The sequence below is a fragment of the Paroedura picta genome, chromosome 7 (genome assembly GCF_049243985.1).
Source record: "Paroedura picta isolate Pp20150507F chromosome 7, Ppicta_v3.0, whole genome shotgun sequence".
Taxonomy (NCBI): domain Eukaryota; kingdom Metazoa; phylum Chordata; class Lepidosauria; order Squamata; family Gekkonidae; genus Paroedura; species Paroedura picta.
The window spans coordinates 124,728,656-124,750,349 of record NC_135375.1 but is presented as its reverse complement, the minus strand read 5'-3'; the positions used below and the strand labels follow the sequence as shown (position 1 = coordinate 124,750,349).

Here is a 21,694-nt window from a genome sequence, read left to right as displayed (position 1 = left end):
TAAACTCCATTGTGGTTCCTCGCTGCCCCAAATCCTGCCCACTCCTGGCTCCACCCCTAAAATATCCAGGTATTTCCCAACCCAGAGCTGGCAACTGTATCTGCAGGTGGTGGTGTAGAACAAGAGTGGCCAGACAGTGGCTCTCCAGAAGTCCATGGACTACAATTGCCATGAGCCCCTGCCAGCATGGCCAATTGGTATGGGCTGATGGTAATTGTAGTTCATGGACAGCTGGAGAGCCAGTTTGGCCACCCTAGTGTTGAATCTCTAAGTCAACCACCCAATAGAAAAGGTAGTTCAGAAGGGAATCGTTCTTCCTGGGCCTTACAAGGCAGGTGAGAAGCACTGCCTTCCTCTTCAGAGTCTCCCTACCAAATGCTCACCCTGCTTAGCTCCTGGGAACTGAGGAGATGAGGCTGTACCATGCTGCCTTCTCTCCCCACCCACCTCAGTGCATCCTGGGAAATGTAGTCCTTGGGGACATTAAGATTAGCAGTACTGATAATATAATGAGGCACCACCATGAAATCCTTAGTTTAGGTATCACTGACTCATGGTGTTCACATTCAGTAGAATGGTGGTAGAATTACGTAGCACAAGAGTAGACTGTACTGGTTCAAATGGCTATTTTTGAATTAGGACTGCCAGCTCTGGGTTGGGAAATATATGTGACCTCCAGGGTCGTGGCGGGAAGGTATGGCCCGCTGATATCACTCTTGGAGTTTCTTGAGGCCAAAAGAAATTTCAAGGAAAAGGCTGATAAAGGCCACCTTAGGGTAAAGTTAAGTGTGGTATAAAAAGCAGTGTGGTTAAGGTTTGACTCCCCTCTCCTCCACATGCAGCCAGCTGCGTGACCTTGGGCTAGTCACAGTTCTCACAGAGCTCCCTCAGCCCCACCTCCCTCACAGGGTGAGACTCTTTTGGATATTAAAAAGTTTGTTTTCCCACTCCTCCTCCACATGCAGCCAGCTGGGTGACCTTGGGCCAGTCACAGTTCTCTCAGTTCTCACAGTTCTCTCCCACTCACAGTTCTCTCTCTATGCCTCATCTGCCTCACAGGGTGCCTGTTTTGGGGTGAGGAAGGGAAGGAGGTAGTCAGCTGCTCTGGGAGTCCTTCGGATGTGGAAAGTGAGGTATTAAAAACCAGCTCTTCTAATTATGACCACCACACTGGCTCTAACCTCTTGAGGTCCTAAATTCCTGCTAATCTGATATCTCGCCTCCTTTAGATGAAGTTTACAATATTAGTGCTACCACGTCGTGCCAAAATAAACCCTCCGGGGGGTGGGGAGTGGGATCTTAGCCAAAACAAGACTTCCTCCCAGTGCTTTACCTTCAGAATGGCAAATATAATCAGATCCCACCCTCTGTGAGAATTTGCCCCTTGGAGAAACTGAGACCCAGGAGCGTGGTTTTTCCTCACTGCTGCCTCCACAACAAGCTGCAGCAGAGGACTGTTTTGCCACCATTAAACAAGCTTCCGGGACTCTGTGACTGGATATGTCTTGAAAAGTCTCTGACAGATGAAAACTCTTCAGCTTTGAAATGCTGAAGCAAACTTCCGTGCTTCCGCAGGCATCGCTCGAAAGGGTCCAAATACGATAAGGATTTGTGGGGTTTTAAAAATGCATTTACTGACTTTTGTTTTATTTCTATATAGCATACCTTATAAATTTTTCCTTGATCTCAATAATATTTTACCCACAATTACGATGTTATCCTTTTGTATGCCGACCTTATTGCCCAACTGTTTTAGCGTTGGTCTAGGACCGTCAATCAATCCGATCTAATCTGATTTCCCTCCCAGATCCTGGCTGTTGTTCTCTCCACGGTATCTTTGAAAACATGGGCTCATCTTTGCTGTCGTCCTCATGTGGCCGGAAGCGTCGGGATTCTCCAAGCCGATGTTTGTTTGGCGAATAAACTATTTTACACCGACAGCACTCTAAATACGCTCCCCAACAAGAACACCTGGGAGTGAAGATGGGAACGAGATTAATTGGTATGAAAAATGGGAAATCTTTTAAAAATTAATTACAGGAACTCATTAGTCTGTCGTCTAACAGAAAGTGTACCCAGAATTCATCAATAAGGAGGGAAAATACGTTTCACCGTGGAATATCTCCCAGTCCATTGAAAAGGCTGGAGCCAACATGGGAATGTCTAATGTCCTCTAGAGCAGGGGTAGTCAACCTGCGGTCCTCCAGATGTCCATGGACTACAATTCCTATGAGCCCCTGCCAGCAAATGCTGGCAGGGGCTCATGGGAATTGTAGTCCATGGACATCTGGAGGACCGTAGGTTGACTACCCCTGCTTTAAGCTACAAATGTTGAATTCCACCTGCTCTGCTCCAAGAGATGGAGTAAAATTCTTGGCTAAAGACTCCTTGATTTAAGAGGCAGCTGATAGCAAAAATCGTGGAGCCTCTAATAAAAGGAGTGAAATAAAGAATATGAGTAGCATAGTTTAAAAGGCCAATGGAAATAGGCAATTCTTTTTCTACCAGAGCAGAGAGATTCTTCTCAGCCCTGGCCCTTTCAGAGACACGGTATGGGCTTTGAACATGAAGTAGAGAATGGAGTCCCAAATGATAATGCACTTTCAATGCACTTCTGCACAGGAAAACCCAGCTGCAAAAGCACATTGGAAGTATATTATTCAATGTGTGCAGAATGTGATAAATCATACTCAGATCAGGGTATCTGAGCTATAATCCCTCCCCAGTTTGGAGCCAGTTTGGTGTAGTGGTTAGGAGTGCGGACTTCTAATTTGGTGTGCCGGGTTTAATTTTGCACTCCCCCAAATGCAGCCAGCTGGGTGACCTTGGGCTCGCCACAGCACTGATAAAACTGTTCTGACCGAGCAGGAATCTCAGGGCTCTCTCAGCCTCACCTCCCTCATAGGGTTTCTGTTGTGGGGGGAGGAATGGGAAGGTGACTGTAAGCCACTTTGAGCCTCCTTCGGGTAGAGAAAAGCGGCATATAGGAACTAACTCTTCTTCTTCGTCTTCTTCTTCTTCTTCTAAACCAAGTTACACCCTTAAGCCACTGAAGTCAATGGGTTTAAAAGATAATAACTCTATTCAGGATTGTAGTATAAAGTACATGATGTATTTGGCACTTTTCCTCCACTCACTGCAAATGTATGTGTTTATGTTATATTGTTCAAGCGCAGAACTAAAATGTAGAATTACATGGTAAATATACATGTCGCTCTGATACTGCAGTGCGTTGCCTTTCGCATCTCCCCTGGTTGTTTCGAAAATGGGCCTGGGGGCTGACCTGTGGTTGTTACTCCAAATATGGATGGTCGATCTGAACGTGGGCTCCATCTTGCATTCGGAGGCCTCCATGTCCCCCCGGCTGCTGTTTGTGTCCTTGCTTCCCCTGTTTGAAAAAGGCGAGAGAGTTGAGCTGGTTTTCAAACTTCTGATATAAAAGTGTGACTTGAGCACATGTACCCAATGTCATTCTGGATATCAATATTCAGTGAAGAGATTCAGTTTGTTTGAAAGAAACACACAAACTGTCCCTCACTCCCCATTGCGGATCTGTTAAACCACACTCTGTGGCCCCGTCAGAATTAGGTATACGAAGGGGATTGGTGAGACATGGGAGGAAAATTATGTCCAGGATAGGTTAGCCCATTTAGCACCCTGAACAAAAGTGTTCAGAATCATGTTTGAATTAAACTTCAAGGATGTAGTGATGACCACAGGAATAAATAGCTTCAAAAGTGGTTTTGATATATTCATGGAGGATGTCTATCAAGGGCTACTAGCCCTGTTGACTGAGGGAAAACTCCACATTCAGAGGAATTAAACTTCTGAATTCCAGAGCCAGGAGGCAACATCAGGGGAAGGCCTCAGCCTCTCTGCCCTGTTTGCTTAGCTGTTCAGGGGAACCGGGTGGACACCACAGAAGATAAGATGTGGGCTAGATGGACTATTGGTCTGATCCACCAGGGCTTTTATGTTCTTACTAGGGGCCAAGCCCTTTTCATTCAGGAATACAACAGGTGCTAGATTAGGGGGATGAAGTAGAAGAACTCTGTGGTAGGCCTCTCCCTCCCCCAGGACCTGGAAAGGCTGCAGGCAGCTGTTAGGGAACTCCTTGGCAGGGGCAGCTCTCACTCGGCAGGGATCTGCAGCCTCCGAGCCTCAGAGGGAAGTGGAAGGAGGAGGGGGTGGTTAGGGGTGGGAGACGGAAAGCGAATGGCTGGCCAGGCAGGCAAGCTGGTTGGGGCGGAGCCACTCAAGGGTGGGAGAGCCGCCCTGACTGGGTGTTAAGCGCTGAGTGGCACTTAAGTCTTGAGACACACTCCTCCTCCAAGGCCTTACCAGAAATATTAAGTGGAACAGATAATCAGTTTCCCACCCCAAGTTTTATGCTGCACTGCAGGAATTCCACGTGTGTAAATCTTTGGTTTGGTTTATATTACGCATCTCTCCATTAAGTCAGATACGCCTGACATAATGTGCTCCTCAACAGCCTCTCTCTGGTAATTTCAGAACATCTGTTAAGTAAAATCTGAAGGTATTATTAAACCATTATTAAGCGTTTATTGCTCACAGCTCCAGATGACCTCATGTGTTAAAAGTGCAAAAGGCCTGGTGTCAGCTAAAAGCTTCAAGGATCGGACTGGGAGTGTTTACAGTCAAGGTAGCCACTGGCCCAAGTCCAGGCCCCGAAGGAGTTTTACTCCCACCCAAACCACAGGGTGGCCATTTCAAAGCCAACCCCCCTGCTCCACTATCAGCAGTTTCAAGGCATCCTTTTCACCTTTAAAATACCTCTAGTGGTGAAACGCAGCTGTCTGGTCATCCTGTCCCATTTTTAAAACCATGAAACCAACCAGATGAGCTTAATCAACCACACACACACACATGCAAACACACAGAAAACCAAATGGCCATTGTGGGTTTTCCGGGTTGCAGGGCTGTGATCTGGTAATTTTAGTCCCTGACATTTCCCCAGTGTGCAATTTCATCTCAAACATTGGCAGGGAATGATTCTCCACTTGCCATGTCCTCCGTCTGAAGATGCCAGCTGCAGTTCCTGGCAAAACATCAGGAGGGGGAAATGATCAGACAACAGCCACACTGCCCAGAAAACCCACAACAGCCAGTTGACTCTGGCCGTGAAAGGCTTCAACATAGCAAAATATTGGGGTTCCCCCCTCCCAAGTAATGGCAGCAGTGCCTGTAGCTCTGAGAAATGCACTGGATAGCTGTTGCTAGGCAACCACGCAATATGGCCAGCTAGGCTTCAAGCCATGGTTTCTGTAGGTAAAACGCAGGCAAAGGGGGCAGGGACCTTTCCAGGGCTGTTTTCATTTTTGAAGGAAGACTAACCATGGCTTTGCCCTCCAGCAATCGCCGGACAACCTGCTACCTTATGCCTTACGTGCTGCTATTCAACAACAGTCACCCTAGGATCCACTGTGCTATAGGTTAGACTAGAGTCTCAGATTGGAGTCTGGGGCACCTAGGTTTAAATGAAGAAGAAGAAGAAGAAGAAGAAGAAGAAGAAGAAGAAGAAGAAGAAGAAGAAGAAGAAGAAGACGGCTCTTATATGCCGCTTTTCTCTACAAGTCAACATACAACATAGTCAATATACAACAATAACAACCTAACAGTGGTTACTGAGGAGGAAGAAGAGTTGATTCTTATCTGCTGCTTTTTTTCTACCCAAAGGAGTTTCAAAGCGGCTTTCAGTCGCCTTCCCTTTCCTCTCCCCACAACAGACACCCTGTGAGGTTGGTGAGGCTGACAGAGCCCTGAGATTCCTGCTTGGTCAGAACAGCTTTATCAGCACTGTGGTGAGCCAGAAGAAACCAAGCTGGCTGCATGTGGGGGAGTGCAGAATTGAACCCGGATTGCCAGATTAAAAGTCCGCACTCCTAACCACGACACCAAACTGGCTCCAAACTGGGGAGGGATTATGGCTCAGGGGCACAGCCTCTGCTTGTCTTGCAGAAGGTCCCAGGTTCCATCCTCGACCTCTCCAGTGGAAAGGAAGAAGCAGCAGATGATATGAGAGGCCTGAGACCCTGGAGAGCCAGTGCCAGTCTAGGCAGACGACGCTGACTTTGACAGACCAAGAGACGGAGTCATTGTATGGCCGTGTCATAGAGGAGCCAGTTTGTTGCAGAGGTTTAGAGCAGCAACTTCTATAGCCGGATTTGATTCCCCACTCCTCCACATGCAGCCAGCTGGGTGACCTTGGACTAGTCACAGTCCTTTTAGAGCTGTTCTCATAGAGCTGTTCTGTCAGAGCTCTCTCAGCCCCACCTACCTAGCAGAGTGTCTGTTGTGGGAGAGGAGGGGGATAGGTGTTTGTAAGCCGCTTTGAAAAAGCACAGTATAAAAACCAACTCTTCTTCATTTGTTTGTGTTCAATCTCCACTCAGCTATGGAAACTCATGGAGCAAGTGACACACAGGTGGCCTAACCTACCCCACAGGTTTGTTGTGTGGACAAAATGGAGAAGAGGGCGATGCAAGCTACTTTTTGGGCTCTATTGTGGAGAAAGGTGGAATATAAATGAACGTTTAAAAATGATGATTACATTTGAAGATGGAGGGCAGATAAAAGGTAGGTAGGTTGGTCTGTCGGTGGGAAGCAGAGAAGGAAGCAAGGAACGCCTGCCAAGAATAGGAAGTGGGAAGGGAGATGCAGGGCAAAGTGGGGTGGCCCCAAATGTCCCTGAGGGTTCTCCATGGTGCCTCTGCGTCTGGCCCAACACTTGACTCTGCGCAACTACACCTCCCCCCGCCCCCCCCCCCCCCCCGCCCAAGTGCAGCGGCTAATCCAGCCCTTCTCAAAACCCTGAAACCTTCCTCATGCTTTGAGAAACCCCAGAAGTGGCACAATTCTACAAAATATGGTTGGGAAGCAGAGCTGTGGACACCCCCCCCCCCCGCCCACTACACATGGTCATTTCACCTGATGAATATCTGACAATTTATTTTTAAAAATATAAACAATTAATTAACACCCACCCACTTGGGAAACCCTTCCAGGGCCATGAAGAAACCCCCGGGCTTCATGCAAGCCAGGCTGAGAAAGCTTGGGCTAGTCGATGGGAAGGAGGGGAGGAAGGAGGAAGTCGTGGGGGAGGAGTCTTGGGGGGGGGGTTCAAGGAAGGGAAATAGTGTGTGTGTGGGAGGGGGGATGAGATGCCCCTGCAAGTCCTCGGGGGTCCCCTGCTTGGAAACGTTTGTATTCTCTGAGTTATTTTGCTGCAACAGGGGGTGACCCCTTTGAGATAAAATCACTCTCCTGCCTCTTGTCGTGTGTGTGTATGTGTGTGTGTGTGTGCAGAAGATCTTAGGTCTGCATTCATTTTGGTTTCCCTTCAGCACCAACATCTAGTGTGTTCATCACAGGCCATAAATATCTGATGGCAAATATTGACTCCCGGCACCTCATGGTATGAACTGGGGCAACACCTTCATTCCCTGTGCGACCGCCTCCTCGATATCTTGTTCAGCACAGGAGGAGGATCAGCTGCAGTCGTCTCCTGGGTTTTTCCACGAGGAGCCCCAAAGAACATGAGAAAAATTAACTTTCTGAGAAGGCTGTAAAACAGTCATTTAGAAGAACACGTGGGGCTCTGACAGAGGGCCATGGCACAAGGATAAAATGATAAATTGGTGGTACAAATTAACAACTGATAGCCTGAAGATTGTTCTTTGGCCAGTTTCTTCCCCTCCCAGGTTTCTAGCTGTTTTACGGGTTTCTCTCATTTTGTTAGAATCATAGAATCATAGAGTTGGAAGGGGCCATACAGGCCATCTAGTCCAACCCCCTGCTCAACGCAGGATCGGCCCAAAGCATCCTAAAGTTACCTGACCTTGTTTTCACCTGAGTTCATAAATATTGTAAGTGACATAAGAGAAACAAAAAATTAATATTTGTTAGTATCTCTTCATTAGGAGAGTCAGCCTCAATGGAGGGAGGATACACGACTCAACATTCGGACTTTTCTGGAATTTGTCACACGGGCAAGGGGGAAATCTGGTCCCTCCCATAAATACATTTATAGTTTCTTTCGCGTTGTTAGTGAAAATGAAGAAGGGTTGGTTTTTGTACCTTGCTTTGAGATCCATAAGAGATCCAAAAGCAGCTTGCAATCGCCTTCCCTTCTCCCCACAATAGGTGCCCTGTGAGGTAGTGGAGGCTGAGAGAGCTCTGAGAGAACTGGGACTAAGCCAAGGTCACCCAGCCTACTGCATGTGGAGGAAGAGTGGAAATCAAATTTGATTCTTGAGATTAGAGGCCGCCACTCTTAACTCATTGCGGCTGGTTGTCATTGTGGCCTATTTCTGCGATCTGGGAAGTAAATTTTGTTGGAATGCTGAAACAAACAGCCCTAAAAGAAAGAGCAGAGCAAGTTGCAAAGTATATGGGGAGCATCAGGTTGGATTTCAGGATCACCCAGGTGTGGTACGTGGACAGTTCTGGGCGTGGTGCCTCTTGGACTTGGGTGCTGAATCCCGCTGCCTGTGATGACCAGCCGCAGGGGCACCATCAGGACCAGAAATGGGGCAGATGACCAGGGTTCATCAGTCCCCCTTCCCTGCTGGGTTGTGTCCCAAATATCCCATGGCTTGTTTTCCACTACTCTGTCTGGTCAAGTCCAAGCCTTCTCCTGTGACTAGCCTCCCTTTCCCACCACCATCCCATTCTGGTTACAGATTCCTCATCGTCTAGGGTAGCCTTTCTCCACTTTTTTACCATTGAGAAAACCCTGAAATATACTTCAGCGTGTGATCATGCAGAATATGGTGGGGAAGCAGAGCTGCGCACCCAGGGCCCCTCCCCTTCCTGCCTCCTCCAGGCCCACCAGTGGCCATTTTGGGAGGGGAGGCAGGTGGACAAGGGTTGTGCAAGTTCTCCATTTAACAATTAAAAAAAGTTAAAATATCATGACGCCTTTAGCCATTTGGGAAACCCTTCCAGGGCCGTTAAGAAACTCCAGGGTTTCACAACAGCCTGCTTGAGGAAGCCTGCCCGTATGTTTGGGAGGAGAAAAGGGATGTGGGTGTGCTTTCTGCAATGAAACAGTTCCACCGAAAGGGAGAAGAGGCAGGTGTTCAGAGGACACGAGACACCCGGTATAGGATGCTTCCCCAAAGTACTGCGGATTAATGCAGCTTATAGTATTAAACCAAGGAAATGAAGTTCTCCGTTTCAGAACTAAGTAGGCACGACTGCCCACACCTGAATCCTGCCAGTCAGATCATGGCACATATGCCAATCCAGTGCTGATTCAAAAGTTCTTTAGAACCCGCACGGAGAGATCGGGAGCCGTACGGGGGTCCTGACGTTGGCCCCTGGACCTCAGCCATGCCCCCTCTTTTGCACCTCCGCCGAGTGAGTCTCTGGCCTGCTTCTGCAGCAGCCTCCTTCCCCCCGTCCCCAGAGAGCAGAATGCTTAATGTATGCTATTCATTAAGGACAGAATGCACGCACGTAATGAAATGCCTCCTCCTCTGCTCGCCGGAGGAGGCACCCACGTCAGTGGCGGTGGTTTTCTTCCCTGGGAAATGTTCCAGAAACAACTGGTGGGCTCCACAGTGCTTCCCAGCTGGCGTCTCTGGTTGTGGTTTCACGTCCCCGTTTTCCAAGGGGGGAAGGGAAGAGTCTCAACGTTTTGGGAAGTCGTGGCCAGACGTCACACTGGGAACATCACTGGTCACACATTCTGCTTTGCCCAAAGGGGACGGAGGCTTTTGCATTCTGCATCTCCTTCAGGGCCTCAGCCGGCTTTAGGCCTCTGGCCAACCCACCAAGACAGACACTTGTCCTGCCACGCTTTTCTTCTCAGTCTTGGAATAGGCCAGCAGACAAATGCCGGCCTGGGACCAAGCCCCCACCCCCAACATGGCCAATGATGGGCCTGGGGGGTGGGTTGGAAGGGGAGGGGCCCCAGGTGGGCATGTCCACAGCTCTGTTTCCCAAGGATATTCTGCAAAATCACCCCACTTCTGGGGGTTCTTAAAGTCTGAACAATGTTTCAGGGGTTAGCCTCTCTTGCAGGGTTGTTAGTTAGATAAAAGAAGAGAACCTCCATGGATTCCACCTTGAGCAGGTGGAAAGTTGCAGCCTGTTCTCAGAATGGGAGCAGGTTTCCTAGACAGGGCTGCCGCTTATCCTCTGAATGTAAGGCACGTGGGGGGGGGGGGGCGGGGAGGCACCAGAAAAGCTTTGCACCCTGCATTAGTCGAGTGTGCCCGAATCACTCTCTTATTGAGGCCATTACTAAGTGCGTCTAAAACCGCCACCAGCCCCGCTGCAAAGCAGTAGGACTCTGGGATTAATCATCAGGCTTAAAGTACTTCAGCACAGAGATCTAGTTTGTTTACCAATTTCTTCTGACTCACCTAGCTTCCTGGCTTCTTAAGCACGCTTTCCAAACAAAGGCGGGGAACGTTGTTTTATTGGTAGCTCAGCCAGTGAACTGGCAGGACTGCGGGGCAATCAGAATTTTCTAGATTTCTAGATTTGCAGATAGACAGAACTCCGGCCACAATAAGGCGTTGATGACAACAGAATATTTATCGAGCATATTCAGTAAGGTCTGTAATGAACATATCCAAACATTATACATTAGGGATGCCGACCTCCAGGTGGAATTCCACCTCGTCTCCAGGCTAAAGAGATCGGTTCCTCTGGAGGAAATTGATGCTTGGGAGGGGGAACTCCACAGCATTGTACTCCACTGAGGTCCTGGCTCTCCTTAGCTCCAGCCCCACATCTCCAGGAGTTTCCCAACCTGGACCTGGCAGATCTACACCCCCCCCCCACACACACACCTCCACACTTACATGGATGACAAAGGTGATCCTGACAACCCCATTGTCCTTAAGTCTCAAAAGAGCTTGCTTAAAAGTCTGGTCACTCATCATAGGGGACATTCATGCAAGAGGGGAGACATCTTCCAGGGGCGGGTATGTGTGTGTGTGTGCCTGCTGGTTCAGACCAGTGGTCCATCTCGCCTCATATAGTACCTAGCCAGTTTCTGGAGGGTTAACAGGGCAGAGAGGCCGAGGCCTTCATAAGAACAGGGGACCAGGGAGGGTCCATCAGCCTCCTGTCTCACCCAGGGGCCAGCCAGTTCCTCCGGACAGCCAACTACAGGGCAGAGAGACCAAGGCCTTGCCTTGATGTTGCCTCCAGGCTGGGGGATCCAGAAGATTAGTGCCTCTCAACGGGAAGGCTCCCCTCAGTCTCCATGGATAGATTTATCCTCCATGAGTCCATGAGATCCCCTTTTAAACCTGCTTATTCCCGTGGCCATCACTGCATCCTCTAGCAGCGATTTTGACATCTTGCTCACTCTGTAAAGTAGTATTTCCTTTTCTCCACCCTGAACCTGCTGCCCATCAGCTTCATTGGGTGCCCTGGAGCTGGAGTATTTGGGGAGGCAGAAAAGGTTCTCTTTGTCAACTCTCTCCACCCCAAGCACAATTGTATTAACCCCTCTTATGTCCTCCCCTCATTGTCCATGGGGTCGCGATGGGTCGGACACGACTTCGCACATAACAACAACAACAAATGTCCTCCCCTAGTTGTCTTTTCTAAATTGAGAGCTGGGGAAGGTGCTCCAACCCCCTCATCATCTCTGTTGCCCTCCTCTGTACTCTTATTACCAGCTCTGCAATGTCCTTTTTGAGAACGGTGACCAGAACTGTACACAGGAGTCTAAAGGACGATGCATTATAGATCTACACAGGGGCATTTATAATGTAATTTATAATGTAATATTGTAATATCAAGATTTTTCAATTATATGAGGAGCAAACGTAAAGTAAAGGAGGCAATAGGCCCACTGTTGGGTGCGGATGGACAAACTCTAACGGAGGATGCAGAGAAAGCAGAAGGGCTCAGCGCCTATTTTGCATCTGTTTATTCCCACAGGTCAAAGTGTTTAGGCACATCGAGAGATGGCCGTAGCCAAAGGATAGTGTCTGGGTGGCAGGTTAACATGGATAGAGAGGTTGTCGAGAGGCATTTAGCTGCACTGGATGAGTTCAAATCCCCTGGTCCGGATGAAATGCACCGGAGAGTGCTCAAAGAACTTTCCATAGAACTTGCACAGCCCTTGTCCATCATCTTCGGAACCTCTTTAAGGACTGGAGATGTCCCGGAGGACTGGAAAAGAGCAAACGTTATTCCGATCTTCAAAAAAGGGAGGAAGGATGACCCAGGAAACTACAGACCAGTGAGTCTGACCTCTGTTGTGGGGAAGATAATGGAGCAGATATTAAAGGGAGCGATCTGCAAACATCTGGAGGACAATTTGGTGATCCAAGGAAGTCAGCATGGATTTGTCTCCAACAGGTCCTGTCAGACCAACCTGGTTTCCTTTTTTGACCAAGTGACAGCTGGATCGTGGAAATTCAGTTGATGTCGTTTACTTGGATTTTAGTAAAGCTTTTGACAAGGTTCCCCATGATGTTCTGATGGATAAATTGAAGGACTGCAATCTGGATTTTCAGATATTAAGGTGGATAGGGAATTGGTTAGAGAACCGCACTCAAAGAGTTGTTGTCAATGGTGTTTCATCAGACTGGAGAGAGGTGAGTAGCGGGGTACCTCAGGGCTCGGGGCTCGGCCCGGTACTTTTTAACATATTTATTAATGATCTAGATGAGGGGGTAGAGGGACTACTCATCAAGTTTGCAGATGACACCAAATTGAGAGGACTGGCAAATACTCCAGAAGATAGAGACAGAGTTCAACGAGATCTGAACACAATGGAAAAATGGGCAGATGAGAACAAGATGCAATTTAATAAAGATAAGTGTAAAGTTCTGCATCTGGGTCAAAAAAATGAAAAGCATGCCTACTGGATGGGGGATGCGCTTCTAGGTAACACTGTATGTGAACGAGACCTTGGGATTGGATTGGACCTTGTAGATTGTAAACTAAACATGAGCAGGCAGCGTGATGCAGCGGTAAAAAATACGAATGCCATTTTGGGCTGTATCAACAGGGGCATCACATCAAAATCACAAGATGTCATAGTCCCATTGTATACGGCCTGGACGTGTAGTTTAGTCGTGTGAGAAAGAGCAGCAGACTACCTAACAGCCTCCTCCAGAGAGAGAGACAGAGACAGAGAGAGAGAGAGACAGAGACGTGCACATAGTTTAAGACAATGGGCCTTCCAAGAACCTGTGGGGGAATCTTGTCAACACCCAGCCTCACTTCTCCTCACCTTTTTACAGCATTAGAGCCAGAATGGTGTAGTGATTAAGAGTGGCAGCCTTTAATCTAGAGTAGCGATCCCCAACCTGTGGGATGCGGACCACATGTGGCCCTTCGACTAATTGGAGGTGGGCCCCGAAGGACGCCTTCTCCCCCCCCCCGGCCCTTTACTTCATCCCCCCAGCCCTTTACAACACACTTCATTGTTGTGGCGTGTCTGTCTCTTATTTTGAAGGGATGTTTAAACATTACCATAGCAATCAGAGAGCGTTAGGGCAGTGGTTGAGAGGAGAGGAGTAAACTATCCCCACCACCACCGGGCCTCAGTAAAAGGCGTTGAGTGGTCCCCGGTGATAAAAAGGTTGGGGACCACTGATCTGATTCCCCTCCTCCACAGGCAGCCAGGCTAGGTGACCTTGGGCTAGTTGCAATGGTGTTATTGCTGTTCTGCCACGGCACTGTCAGCCCCACCTAGCTCATAGGGTGTCTGTTGTGGGCAGGGGACAGGAAAGAGATTGTAAACCACGGAGTCTCCTTTTGGGCAGTGAAAAGGCAGGGTTTAAAAACCAACTCTACCTCTATATCTAATTAAGCGACCATTAATACTATTTCATTTATTTATTTGGTATTTCATTACCCGCCACTCCTAAGTGGCTTGTGGGGGGTTACAACAGTCTGAATAAAATCCCCAATAAAACTCCCCTTAAAACCCCAGACATAGAGATCCAAATCACAAATCAAGAAAAGATACGGCGGGGGAAAAAAAACAATTCCAACAATCAATCCATTCCTCTTCCAGTAATCTCATAAAGGGAGGAGGGAAGGGGGGGGCAGATGGAACCCGCAGCCGCCATACACAATGCTCTGTCCTGAAAGGGGAGCCCTACGGTTCTTCCTTGTTGCGCCGTTTTGCAGAACTCCTGCGGAACTCCAGAAGCTCCCGTGGGGCCCGCAGCTCCACTGGGAGCTCCTTCCACCAGGTAGGGGTCAGGACCAAAAAGGCCCTGGCCTTGGTCGAGACCAGGTGCGCTTCCCTGGGGCTGAGAATGACCAACAAATTAGTACCCGCAGAGCGTAAAGCCCTGTAGGGGGCATAGGGCGACAGGTGGTCCCTCAGATATATGGGTCCAGGCCACATATGGCCTAAAAGGTTAATACCAAAACCTTGAACCTGATTCAGCTGCCTCAGCACAGGCTGGATATGGGCCCTCCTAGCTGTTCCTGGGAGGACCCGAGAAGCCGCATTTTGCACCAGCTGCAATTTCTGGATCAAGCCCAAGGGCAGGCCTGCGTAGAGTGAGGTACAGAAATCTATTCTGGAGGTGACTGTCGCACGGAACACTGAGGCCAGGTGTTTGGAGGACAGGTAGGGCGCTAGTAGCCGAGCCTGGTGAAGGTGGAAAGAAGCCTGACCCGCTACCCTCCTGACTTGTGCCTCCAGAGTTAATGAGGCATTGATGGTCATACCCAATCTCCTGGGAAGTGCTTTTACTATATCCCAAATCTAGTAGCTCCTCCCATGTAGCGCTCACGGGGTCATCAAGCACCGTTTAGACCAGGGGTAGTCAAACTGCGGCCCTCCAGATGTCTGTGGACTACAATTCCCAGGAGCCCCTGCCAGCATTTGCTGTAGTCCATGGACATCTGGAGGGCCGCAGTTTGACTACCCCTGCTCTAGATTAAGGCATCCTTCTCCCCAGCAGTGCGTGCGTGTTGTCAGATCTCAAAATCCCATCTGCCAATCCACTGGGCTCTTCCTCCCTCCCCAAAACACTGGCAGTTTTGTTGCTGCTTCCATAGACCTTCTTCTTAGCCTTCCCCAAAATTGCCTTCTCTCCTCTCATCCCCAATTTCCTCTCAGCTGGCCTTGTGAGTGCTCTCAGTGCACTGGTGTGCATGCTTTATCCTTTCTTCTTTGAATAATAGAAGAACCTTTCCAGTTGAATATCAGCCTGACTTATTTTGAGAGTTCTCTTAAGGGCAAAATGGTGAATCCCAGTTATCCCCTCTGGCTTCACCTCCCTTAAAGCTAATTTTCTCCCAGCTGCTTAGGAGACGGCCTTTTGGGGTAATGATGCGGCCACCACCGTCCTGTGGCAAGGTGCACCTTTTCTGATACCCACCAATTGTTTTTGAGAAGTAGGCAGGGCCGGGGGGGGGAGGGGCTTCTGACCGGCTTTCCCAGCCATCCCAGCCAGTAGCCTGGCTCTTGGGTCCACGTGGCCCCTGTGCTCTTGCTGGCATTTCATCCAGAGCATGTTGGGTGGCCCAAAGAGCAGCATGCAATTCCTGGGACTTCCACATGTTCATGCAGACTGAACAGGCCAGAAAAGGCACAGCCAAGCCTGTGGCTCAGGGGCAGAGTGTCTGCTTGGCATGCAGAAGGTCCCTGGTTCAACCCTTGCCTTCTCCAGTTTAAAAAGGACCAGGGAATTGGTGATGTAAGAAAATTAAAACAATAACAGCCTCAGAGCCAAGAGTTCCTGCCAGTCAGAGCAGGAAAGACTAACCTCGGGTCTGACTCAGTATGTGGGAGCTTCAATGACAGAGCCAGAATATGTTTGCAGAACTCCCCCGGCCTCTTCAGCTCAGAGGAAGTGATGCGAAAGAACCTCAGAGTGCAGCTCCCGGTCTGAGCAGGCGATACCAAGTATGAAAGGTCTGACTCAGCAGGCAGCTTCACGAATTCATGGGATGTGTCCTTAGCGCCATTATTTCAGGGGCTCTGGACGACCCTTGTGAACCCCTCAGGACACCTATGTGTTCCAACCCTCTAGAGCTGTGCAGGTGTTTCATCCCCTGCCAGATACACCCTAAGGTGACCGGAAGCAGCACCCGGGTCTCCTTGGAGAGAGCCCAGCGAGGAAGGCCGGGGCAGAAAGAGGGGCCACCCTTGAGCTGGGGGAAGGGCCCGGCCAGATGTGCCCCAGAGGCACAGGGAGGGTGGCACAGGCGGGGAGAGGGAGGGGGCTCCCGGGGCATTCGGAGGGGGCTAGGGCCACTCCCCTCCCCTCCCCCCCATGGGCCACGGAGGCTGCCCCCCCCAACCCGGGCTCCCCTCAGCTGGCCCAGGGAAAGGCGCCGCCGGCGGGGAAGCCCCACAGGGGAGCCAGCGGGGGGGGGGGCGGGGCAGGGGCAGGCTCCGGGGGGCGGCAGGAGGGGGGGGCGGCCGAGCGCAGGAGGGCCCACGCCCCCCCCCCCAGCCCCGGGGGCGCCACGGGCCATGGCGGCAGCAGCGGGCTAAGCAGTTGTCTCTCCCTGGAGACTGAGGGGAGCCTTCAATCTTCCGAAGGCCCCGCCAGCAGCGGGCTCAGCAGGCCGCCGGGCGAGGTCCGAAGGCGCATCCTCGGCGTCGCTGTCCGCTCGATTCCGCCGGCGCCCCTCGCGGGGGGTGGGGGGGTCGCAGGAGGCGGCGGCGCGCCAGAGGCTCCCGGAGCCCCCGGGAAACAAAGGGCGGCCGCACAGGCAGGCAGGCAGGCAGGCAGGCAAGCCGGCCCAGGAGCCCGCGCCCCCTCCCCTCCTCGCGCGTCGGCGCCAAGCGGTAGGTGGAGCCCGCGCCCCCCGCTCGAGAAGGATCCGGGCTCCGCCGGCGCCTCCGTCCTCCTCCTCCTCCTCCTCCGCCGTCCGTCCGTCCGTGGTGGGCCGGGGCTGGGCGAAGCCGCTGCGGGGCTCGGGGCTCGGGGCCTGGGCCCTCCTCGGGGCGATGGCGGCGGGCGGCGGCTGCCTGTGCCTGTGCCTGTGCCCGGGCCCGGTCCGGCGGCGCTGGCGGCGGCGGCGCTGGCCTCTGTGCGGCGGTGGCGGCGGCGGCGGCGGCGGTGGCGCCCGGGAGCTGTGAGCGGCGAGCGGAGCGGAGAAGAGGAGAAGAGCGGAGAGCGCAGCCGCAGCGTCGGGGGTCGCGCGCCGCGGCGCGAGGCTGTCGGAGGCGAGGCGGGCGGGCGGCGGGCAGCGAGCGGGGGGGCCGCGCCGGGGAGTCCGGCTCGTGCGGCGCGCGCCGTCAAGGTAAGCCCAGCCCAGCGCAGCCTTCCTCCCCCCCTCCTCCTCCTCCTCCCCCCTCCCTGCCTGCCTGCCTGCTTGGGCGTGAGAGCTCCGGGAGCCCCCGCCCCCTCCCTCCCTCCCTCCATCCCCCCCCCCGGTCGGCCAGCGAGCGAGCGAGCGAGCGAGGGAGGCGTCGGGGGTGCTGGTGGCGGCGGGGCATGTGGCGGGAGGCTCCCCGCGCGAGGGCCCCGGGCTGCGGGCCGGCTGCTGCGGAGCGGCGGTGGCGGCGGCGGCGCTGAGGCTGAGGCTGAGGCTGAGGCGAGGGGATGGTGCGCGCGGGGCGACGGCGACGGCCAGGCGGGCCCCCTCCCGCCGCACCAGCCCCAGCAGCCCCGGCAGCCCCGGCAGCAGCAGCAGCAGCAGCAGGCTCCCTCAGCAGCGGCACGCTCCCGCTCGGCGCCGGCGGCAGGTAAGGGGCAGGCCCGGGGGGAGGGGAGGGGAGGGGGGGTGGAAGGGCGCTGCGGAGAGTCGCAGTCCGCGTCCCGCCTCGGATGGCCAGGCCGCCGCCAGGGGCCAGCTGGGCCTGGGGGGTGGGGGGGCGTGGGGGGGGGGGGAGCGCCCGCCTTTCCCGAGCCGCCGTGGCCCTACCTGGCTGTCGCCGCCGCCTTTGTGTCCTCCTCGCCGGGCTGGGAGTCGAGTGTCGCCCATGGCAACGGGCTCCGCTTCGCCTTCATCTTCCTCTCTCCCCCCCGCCCCCCCCCCCCCCGCGGAGGAGATGCGCCGGCCCAGATGTGGCGCTCGGCCTGGCCGGCCGCTGGCGGGGAGCGCGGGGAGGGGGAGGGGGCGGGGCGGGGCGGGGTGGGGGCCCCCCCTCGGGGGGAAGCGCAGCCCATCCGTGGACCCGAAACTGGTTTGGGGGGGAGGAGGGGGCCGGTGGCCATGGCTGCTGCTTGTCCGCACACTGGAAGGGTCCCGGAGGCTGGGGGGGGGGGGCTGCCTTCCCAGAGGCCTGGGAGCACAAATGGGGGGGGGTATTGCATGCTTCCAAACAGCTGTCAGATGTGCCTCTTCTGGTCCCTGGTGCCCTTCCCCACCGCATAGAAAATCCAGCCAAGAGCACGTTCGGGGGGGGGGGGGGGGAGGTTCTGAAATGGAAATGGAGGCTGTTGTTATCCTGCCCCCCCCCTCCGCCCAGCACACTTTTCTTTTTCTTTGCTCCAGGTAAATTAACCGTCTTCCCATTTCGGCCTCTGTGGGTATTGCTCTAGCTGAGGTGATGCAATTCGTCTCTGGTGGCTTCGGCGGGGCCGGTGTTTTTGTTGTTTGCTACAGGCGCAATGCCTTTATTTAGCCCCAGCGTACTCCGAGGAACTCTCTTGTGCTGCTGGATCCTGCTAAGAGGGAGGGAGGGAGGGAGGGGGCTCCGAAACACGGAGCAGAGCAGCATTCTTACGTCTCAAAGCCAAGCCACGCGCAAAAAGGACACTTGATATTATTCTTTTCATAAAAGAGCCGCTCTGTGCTTCATTAAAGGCGTTGGGGGTTTCCGAGGGTCGGGACCGAGACGTGTCCGCTGAATCCCACCTCATTTCGCTTGGACGCCTGCTGATTTCGATCTGCAGGAGAAGTTGGCTGTCCTGATATTTCTAGCCTGGTTGGAGAGATTGCACAGCCGGGTTGCGAGTGGCGCGGAAATGCGCCCTGCGTGGAGCTTCCAGGGCCTTCTGGGGAAGGTGAGGTTTGATCTGTGCTCTTTTGCGTCTTGACAGCCTGTGTGTATCCGTGGTGCTTTGTGCATTCCACAGGCTGTGATGTCACCAGGACAACGTCCTGTCAAGTGTCGTCTTTGTGCCGCTTTGGCGAATTAGGAGGGACAGGGCCTGCGGCTCCCACCCGTGTGCGTGCCCCTTTGCCTTTGGGGAGTGTCAGCAGAGCTCAGAGAGCAGGCGCAGGGCAGGCGCAGGTAAGATGGCCCTGGAGGGCTACCTGCCCCTCAGAAACCAGGCCTGCCTGTTTGCCCATCTGTTAGCACTGGCTCTGCTTTTCTTTGAGCCCTGTGCTTGGCACACACACCGTGGATGTGATGCGGAGCGAACGAGATGCAGGAGTACAATTTTTCATTTTCCCTCTTCAGGAATTGGAGCCTGCTGGTTGTTCAAGGGAGGATTTTGGGTTTGCAAGAACAGAAGAAGAGGAGGAGCAGGCAAAGTCTGTTTACAATTTCCTGGTCTCTGTTCTTCGCTGAGCTCTGAGGTTTATTGTGAGGTCCTTTCTGAGGGTGAATTCAGTGCTCTGAGTACTCAGCTCAGCACAGAATAAGAATTTCTTCAGAAATTCATCCGCTCTCACTGTGGCCTAGTCTAGTAGACCATGGATGAACCTTCCAGCCTTGAAGCAGGGAGCAGAGTACCTTAAGCTCTGTGTGTCGTTCTGAGCTGCTATTTCTTACTCATGCCAGTAGGAAGGGACCGAAGCATCTTGAATGAAAATATTCTCAAGGGGTCTTGTGTTCCAGTTATTTTCTTACTTCATGTCTCCCGCCATTTTCTCGAAGCCAGGCTTGAATTTTTTTTTGGGGGGGGTGGGGGGTGGGGGGGATGATTCCTGGTTCCCACAATCATGACCCGAATGACTATGAAACATGGATACATGTTGCTTGTCCCCAAACTCTTTCCTTGCTGCTCCTTCATACTCCTTCCAACATGGTGCCCTGCGGCCCTCCACATGTCCATGGACTACAATTCCCATGAGCTCATGGGAATTGTAGTCCATGGACATCTGGAGGGCCGCAGTTTGACTACCCCTGTTGTAGAGGAAGGCATGAAAGAGACCTTATCTAGCACCGTTAACTTGAGCTGCCCAATTTTCATGTAGATGTGTGGACCTCTGTACAATGGATGGGGGAGCACTGTGTGTTTTGTGCTTAGTCGTGCATGAGTCCCTTAGGGGTCCAGCCTGGATCTGTGGATACCGTGCACGGCACAGGCAGCACTGAAGAAGGCTTTGTTGCAGTTGACTGGGGGTCTACAACGTGGCCCCCTTTCGTGGTGCTGCTGTGGGTGGGTGGGGCCAGATGGAGGTTTTGCCCAGTGAGCCATTGGAGATTGGATTGCCCGTGCAGAATTTTAAAAACATTGGTTCAGAGATTCTACTCAAAAATCTCGAGTAGAAAAGAGCAAGAGTCCAAAATTTGTAGCAGGGTATGAGCTTTTGTGAGTTTGAGAGCCAGCATGGCGTCGTGGTTAAGAGCAGTGGCCTCTAATCTGGAGAACCGTGTTTGATTCCGCACTCTTCCATGTGCCTTGCGCCAGTGGCAGTTCTCTCAGAGCTCTCACAGCCTTACCTACCTTACAAGGTGCTTATTGTAGGGAGAGGACCGAAAAGACTATTGTAAGCCACTCTCAGAGTCCCTTGGGAAGAAAAAAGCGGGGTACCAAAAAAAGACGAAGCTCTTCTCCTTCTCCTTCTCCTTCTCCTTCTCCTTCTCCTTCTCCTTCTCCTTCTCCTTCTCCTTCTCCTTCTCCTTCTCCTTCTCCTTCTCCTTCTCCTTCTCTTCTCCTTCTCCTCCTCTCACTGTGTCAGTGAAGGTCAACTGGCAGCTGCTGGTTGGTGGGTTTTGCCTCCTGAGGCAGCCATGATGCTGTGTTGAAATTCCAAGGTGCCCACAGACATCAAAAGGCTGGGGACCTCCCCGCAGTTGACAGTCAGCCCAGTCCTTCAGCCTCCCTTCCCACCGATGCTATCCACAGACCACTGGCTGTGAAGCCAGGGATATCCAGCGCACAGTGTGGGCGACCTATAGGTCATTCACAGCAGATTTGCCTAGAAAGTTGGCCCCTCCTGTTAGAATGTGTTGCAATTGGTCCCGCTGGTGTGGCCTGTTCTCAGATATTTACCAACTGTGGGCCTCCCTCAGCTGTGGAAGATTTGCAAGATTCAGACCTGGTTGCTGGCCAGGACATTTAGATTTCCCCAGGACTCCCCATCTTTGCAAAGACATCTGTGCTCCAAGCATTCAGATGCTCCAATTTGAAGCCCCTTTGAGTTCCTGTATAAAATGAAAGAAGTGTTTTGAATGTACAGAGACATGGAGATGTCAGATTTCCAGAAATGTCTGAAGCCGCAGGGGGGGAATGGAAATTTGGGGAGACATTGAAATATATGGAAGACTTGCTTTCCTAGCAAACCTACTTTTGTCGATTTCACAACATGAAATACATTATTTATGGATTAGTTTGCATATAAATTGTGTTGTTTGCCATATTTATGGAATTTTCAAAATATATATATTTATATATTTTCACTTTCTATAAGAAAAATGACAAACTTACTTTTAGAAAGCTGCAAACTGTCGCACCCTGACATAGCACATGTATTTTTTCCCCCTATTTGCTGTCTACAAAGTAGGGAAATATAAAAGTTAAAGGTAGGAAAAAACCTCATAGTCACAAAAGTACAACGGCCAGAATGTTTGGATATTATTAAGAAGAATTTTATA

General features: G+C 52.1%; 2 protein-coding genes across 18 annotated transcripts in view; one reads left to right on the top strand and one right to left on the bottom strand.

Moving 5' to 3' along the window:
- Positions 1 to 1,617: 1,617 nt before the first annotated feature.
- LOC143841687 (uncharacterized) lies at positions 1,618 to 18,012 on the bottom strand. 3 transcript variants are annotated; one of them, XR_013232751.1, is made up of 3 exons: positions 17,845 to 18,004; positions 3,284 to 3,388; positions 1,618 to 1,971 (listed from the first exon to the last, which is right to left on the bottom strand). XR_013232751.1 is itself a non-coding variant. In XM_077346370.1 (3 exons), exons 1-3 carry the CDS (start codon positions 17,928 to 17,930, stop codon positions 1,930 to 1,932), a joined length of 321 nt encoding a protein of 106 aa, XP_077202485.1. In that variant the 5' UTR covers positions 17,931 to 18,012; the 3' UTR covers positions 1,618 to 1,929. The 3 variants fall into 3 exon arrangements, 1 of the variants encoding a protein (XP_077202485.1); XR_013232752.1 differs by lacking the exon at positions 17,845 to 18,004 and adding an exon at positions 10,392 to 10,735; XM_077346370.1 differs by having other exon boundaries at positions 3,196 to 3,388; positions 17,845 to 18,012.
- ADGRL3 (adhesion G protein-coupled receptor L3) overlaps positions 16,783 to 21,694 on the top strand; it is an 808,020-nt gene continuing 803,108 nt past the window's right edge. For 4 of the 15 annotated variants that reach the window (XM_077346366.1, XM_077346358.1, XM_077346360.1 and 1 more), the window contains exon 1: positions 16,784 to 17,220. The gene's annotated coding sequence lies outside the window, so the exon portion shown is untranslated. Of the gene's footprint in view, positions 17,221 to 17,346; positions 17,666 to 18,904; positions 18,930 to 21,694 lie in introns of those variants that run through there. The other 11 variants (XM_077346359.1, XM_077346361.1, XM_077346367.1 and 8 more) reach the window with 6 other exon arrangements.

Coding starts and splice junctions, on each gene's coding strand:
- LOC143841687 (XM_077346370.1), bottom strand. CDS start 17,930: ATGAAGGCGAAGCGGAGCCCGTTGCCATGGGCGACACTCGACTCCCAG. Junction 3,389..17,844: donor AAGGCGGCGGCGACAGCCAG/GTAGGGCCACGG, acceptor TTTTTCAAACAG/GGGAAGCAAGGACACAAACA. Junction 1,972..3,195: donor GCGACATGTATATTTACCAT/GTAATTCTACAT, acceptor CTTCACTCCCAG/GTGTTCTTGTTGGGGAGCGT.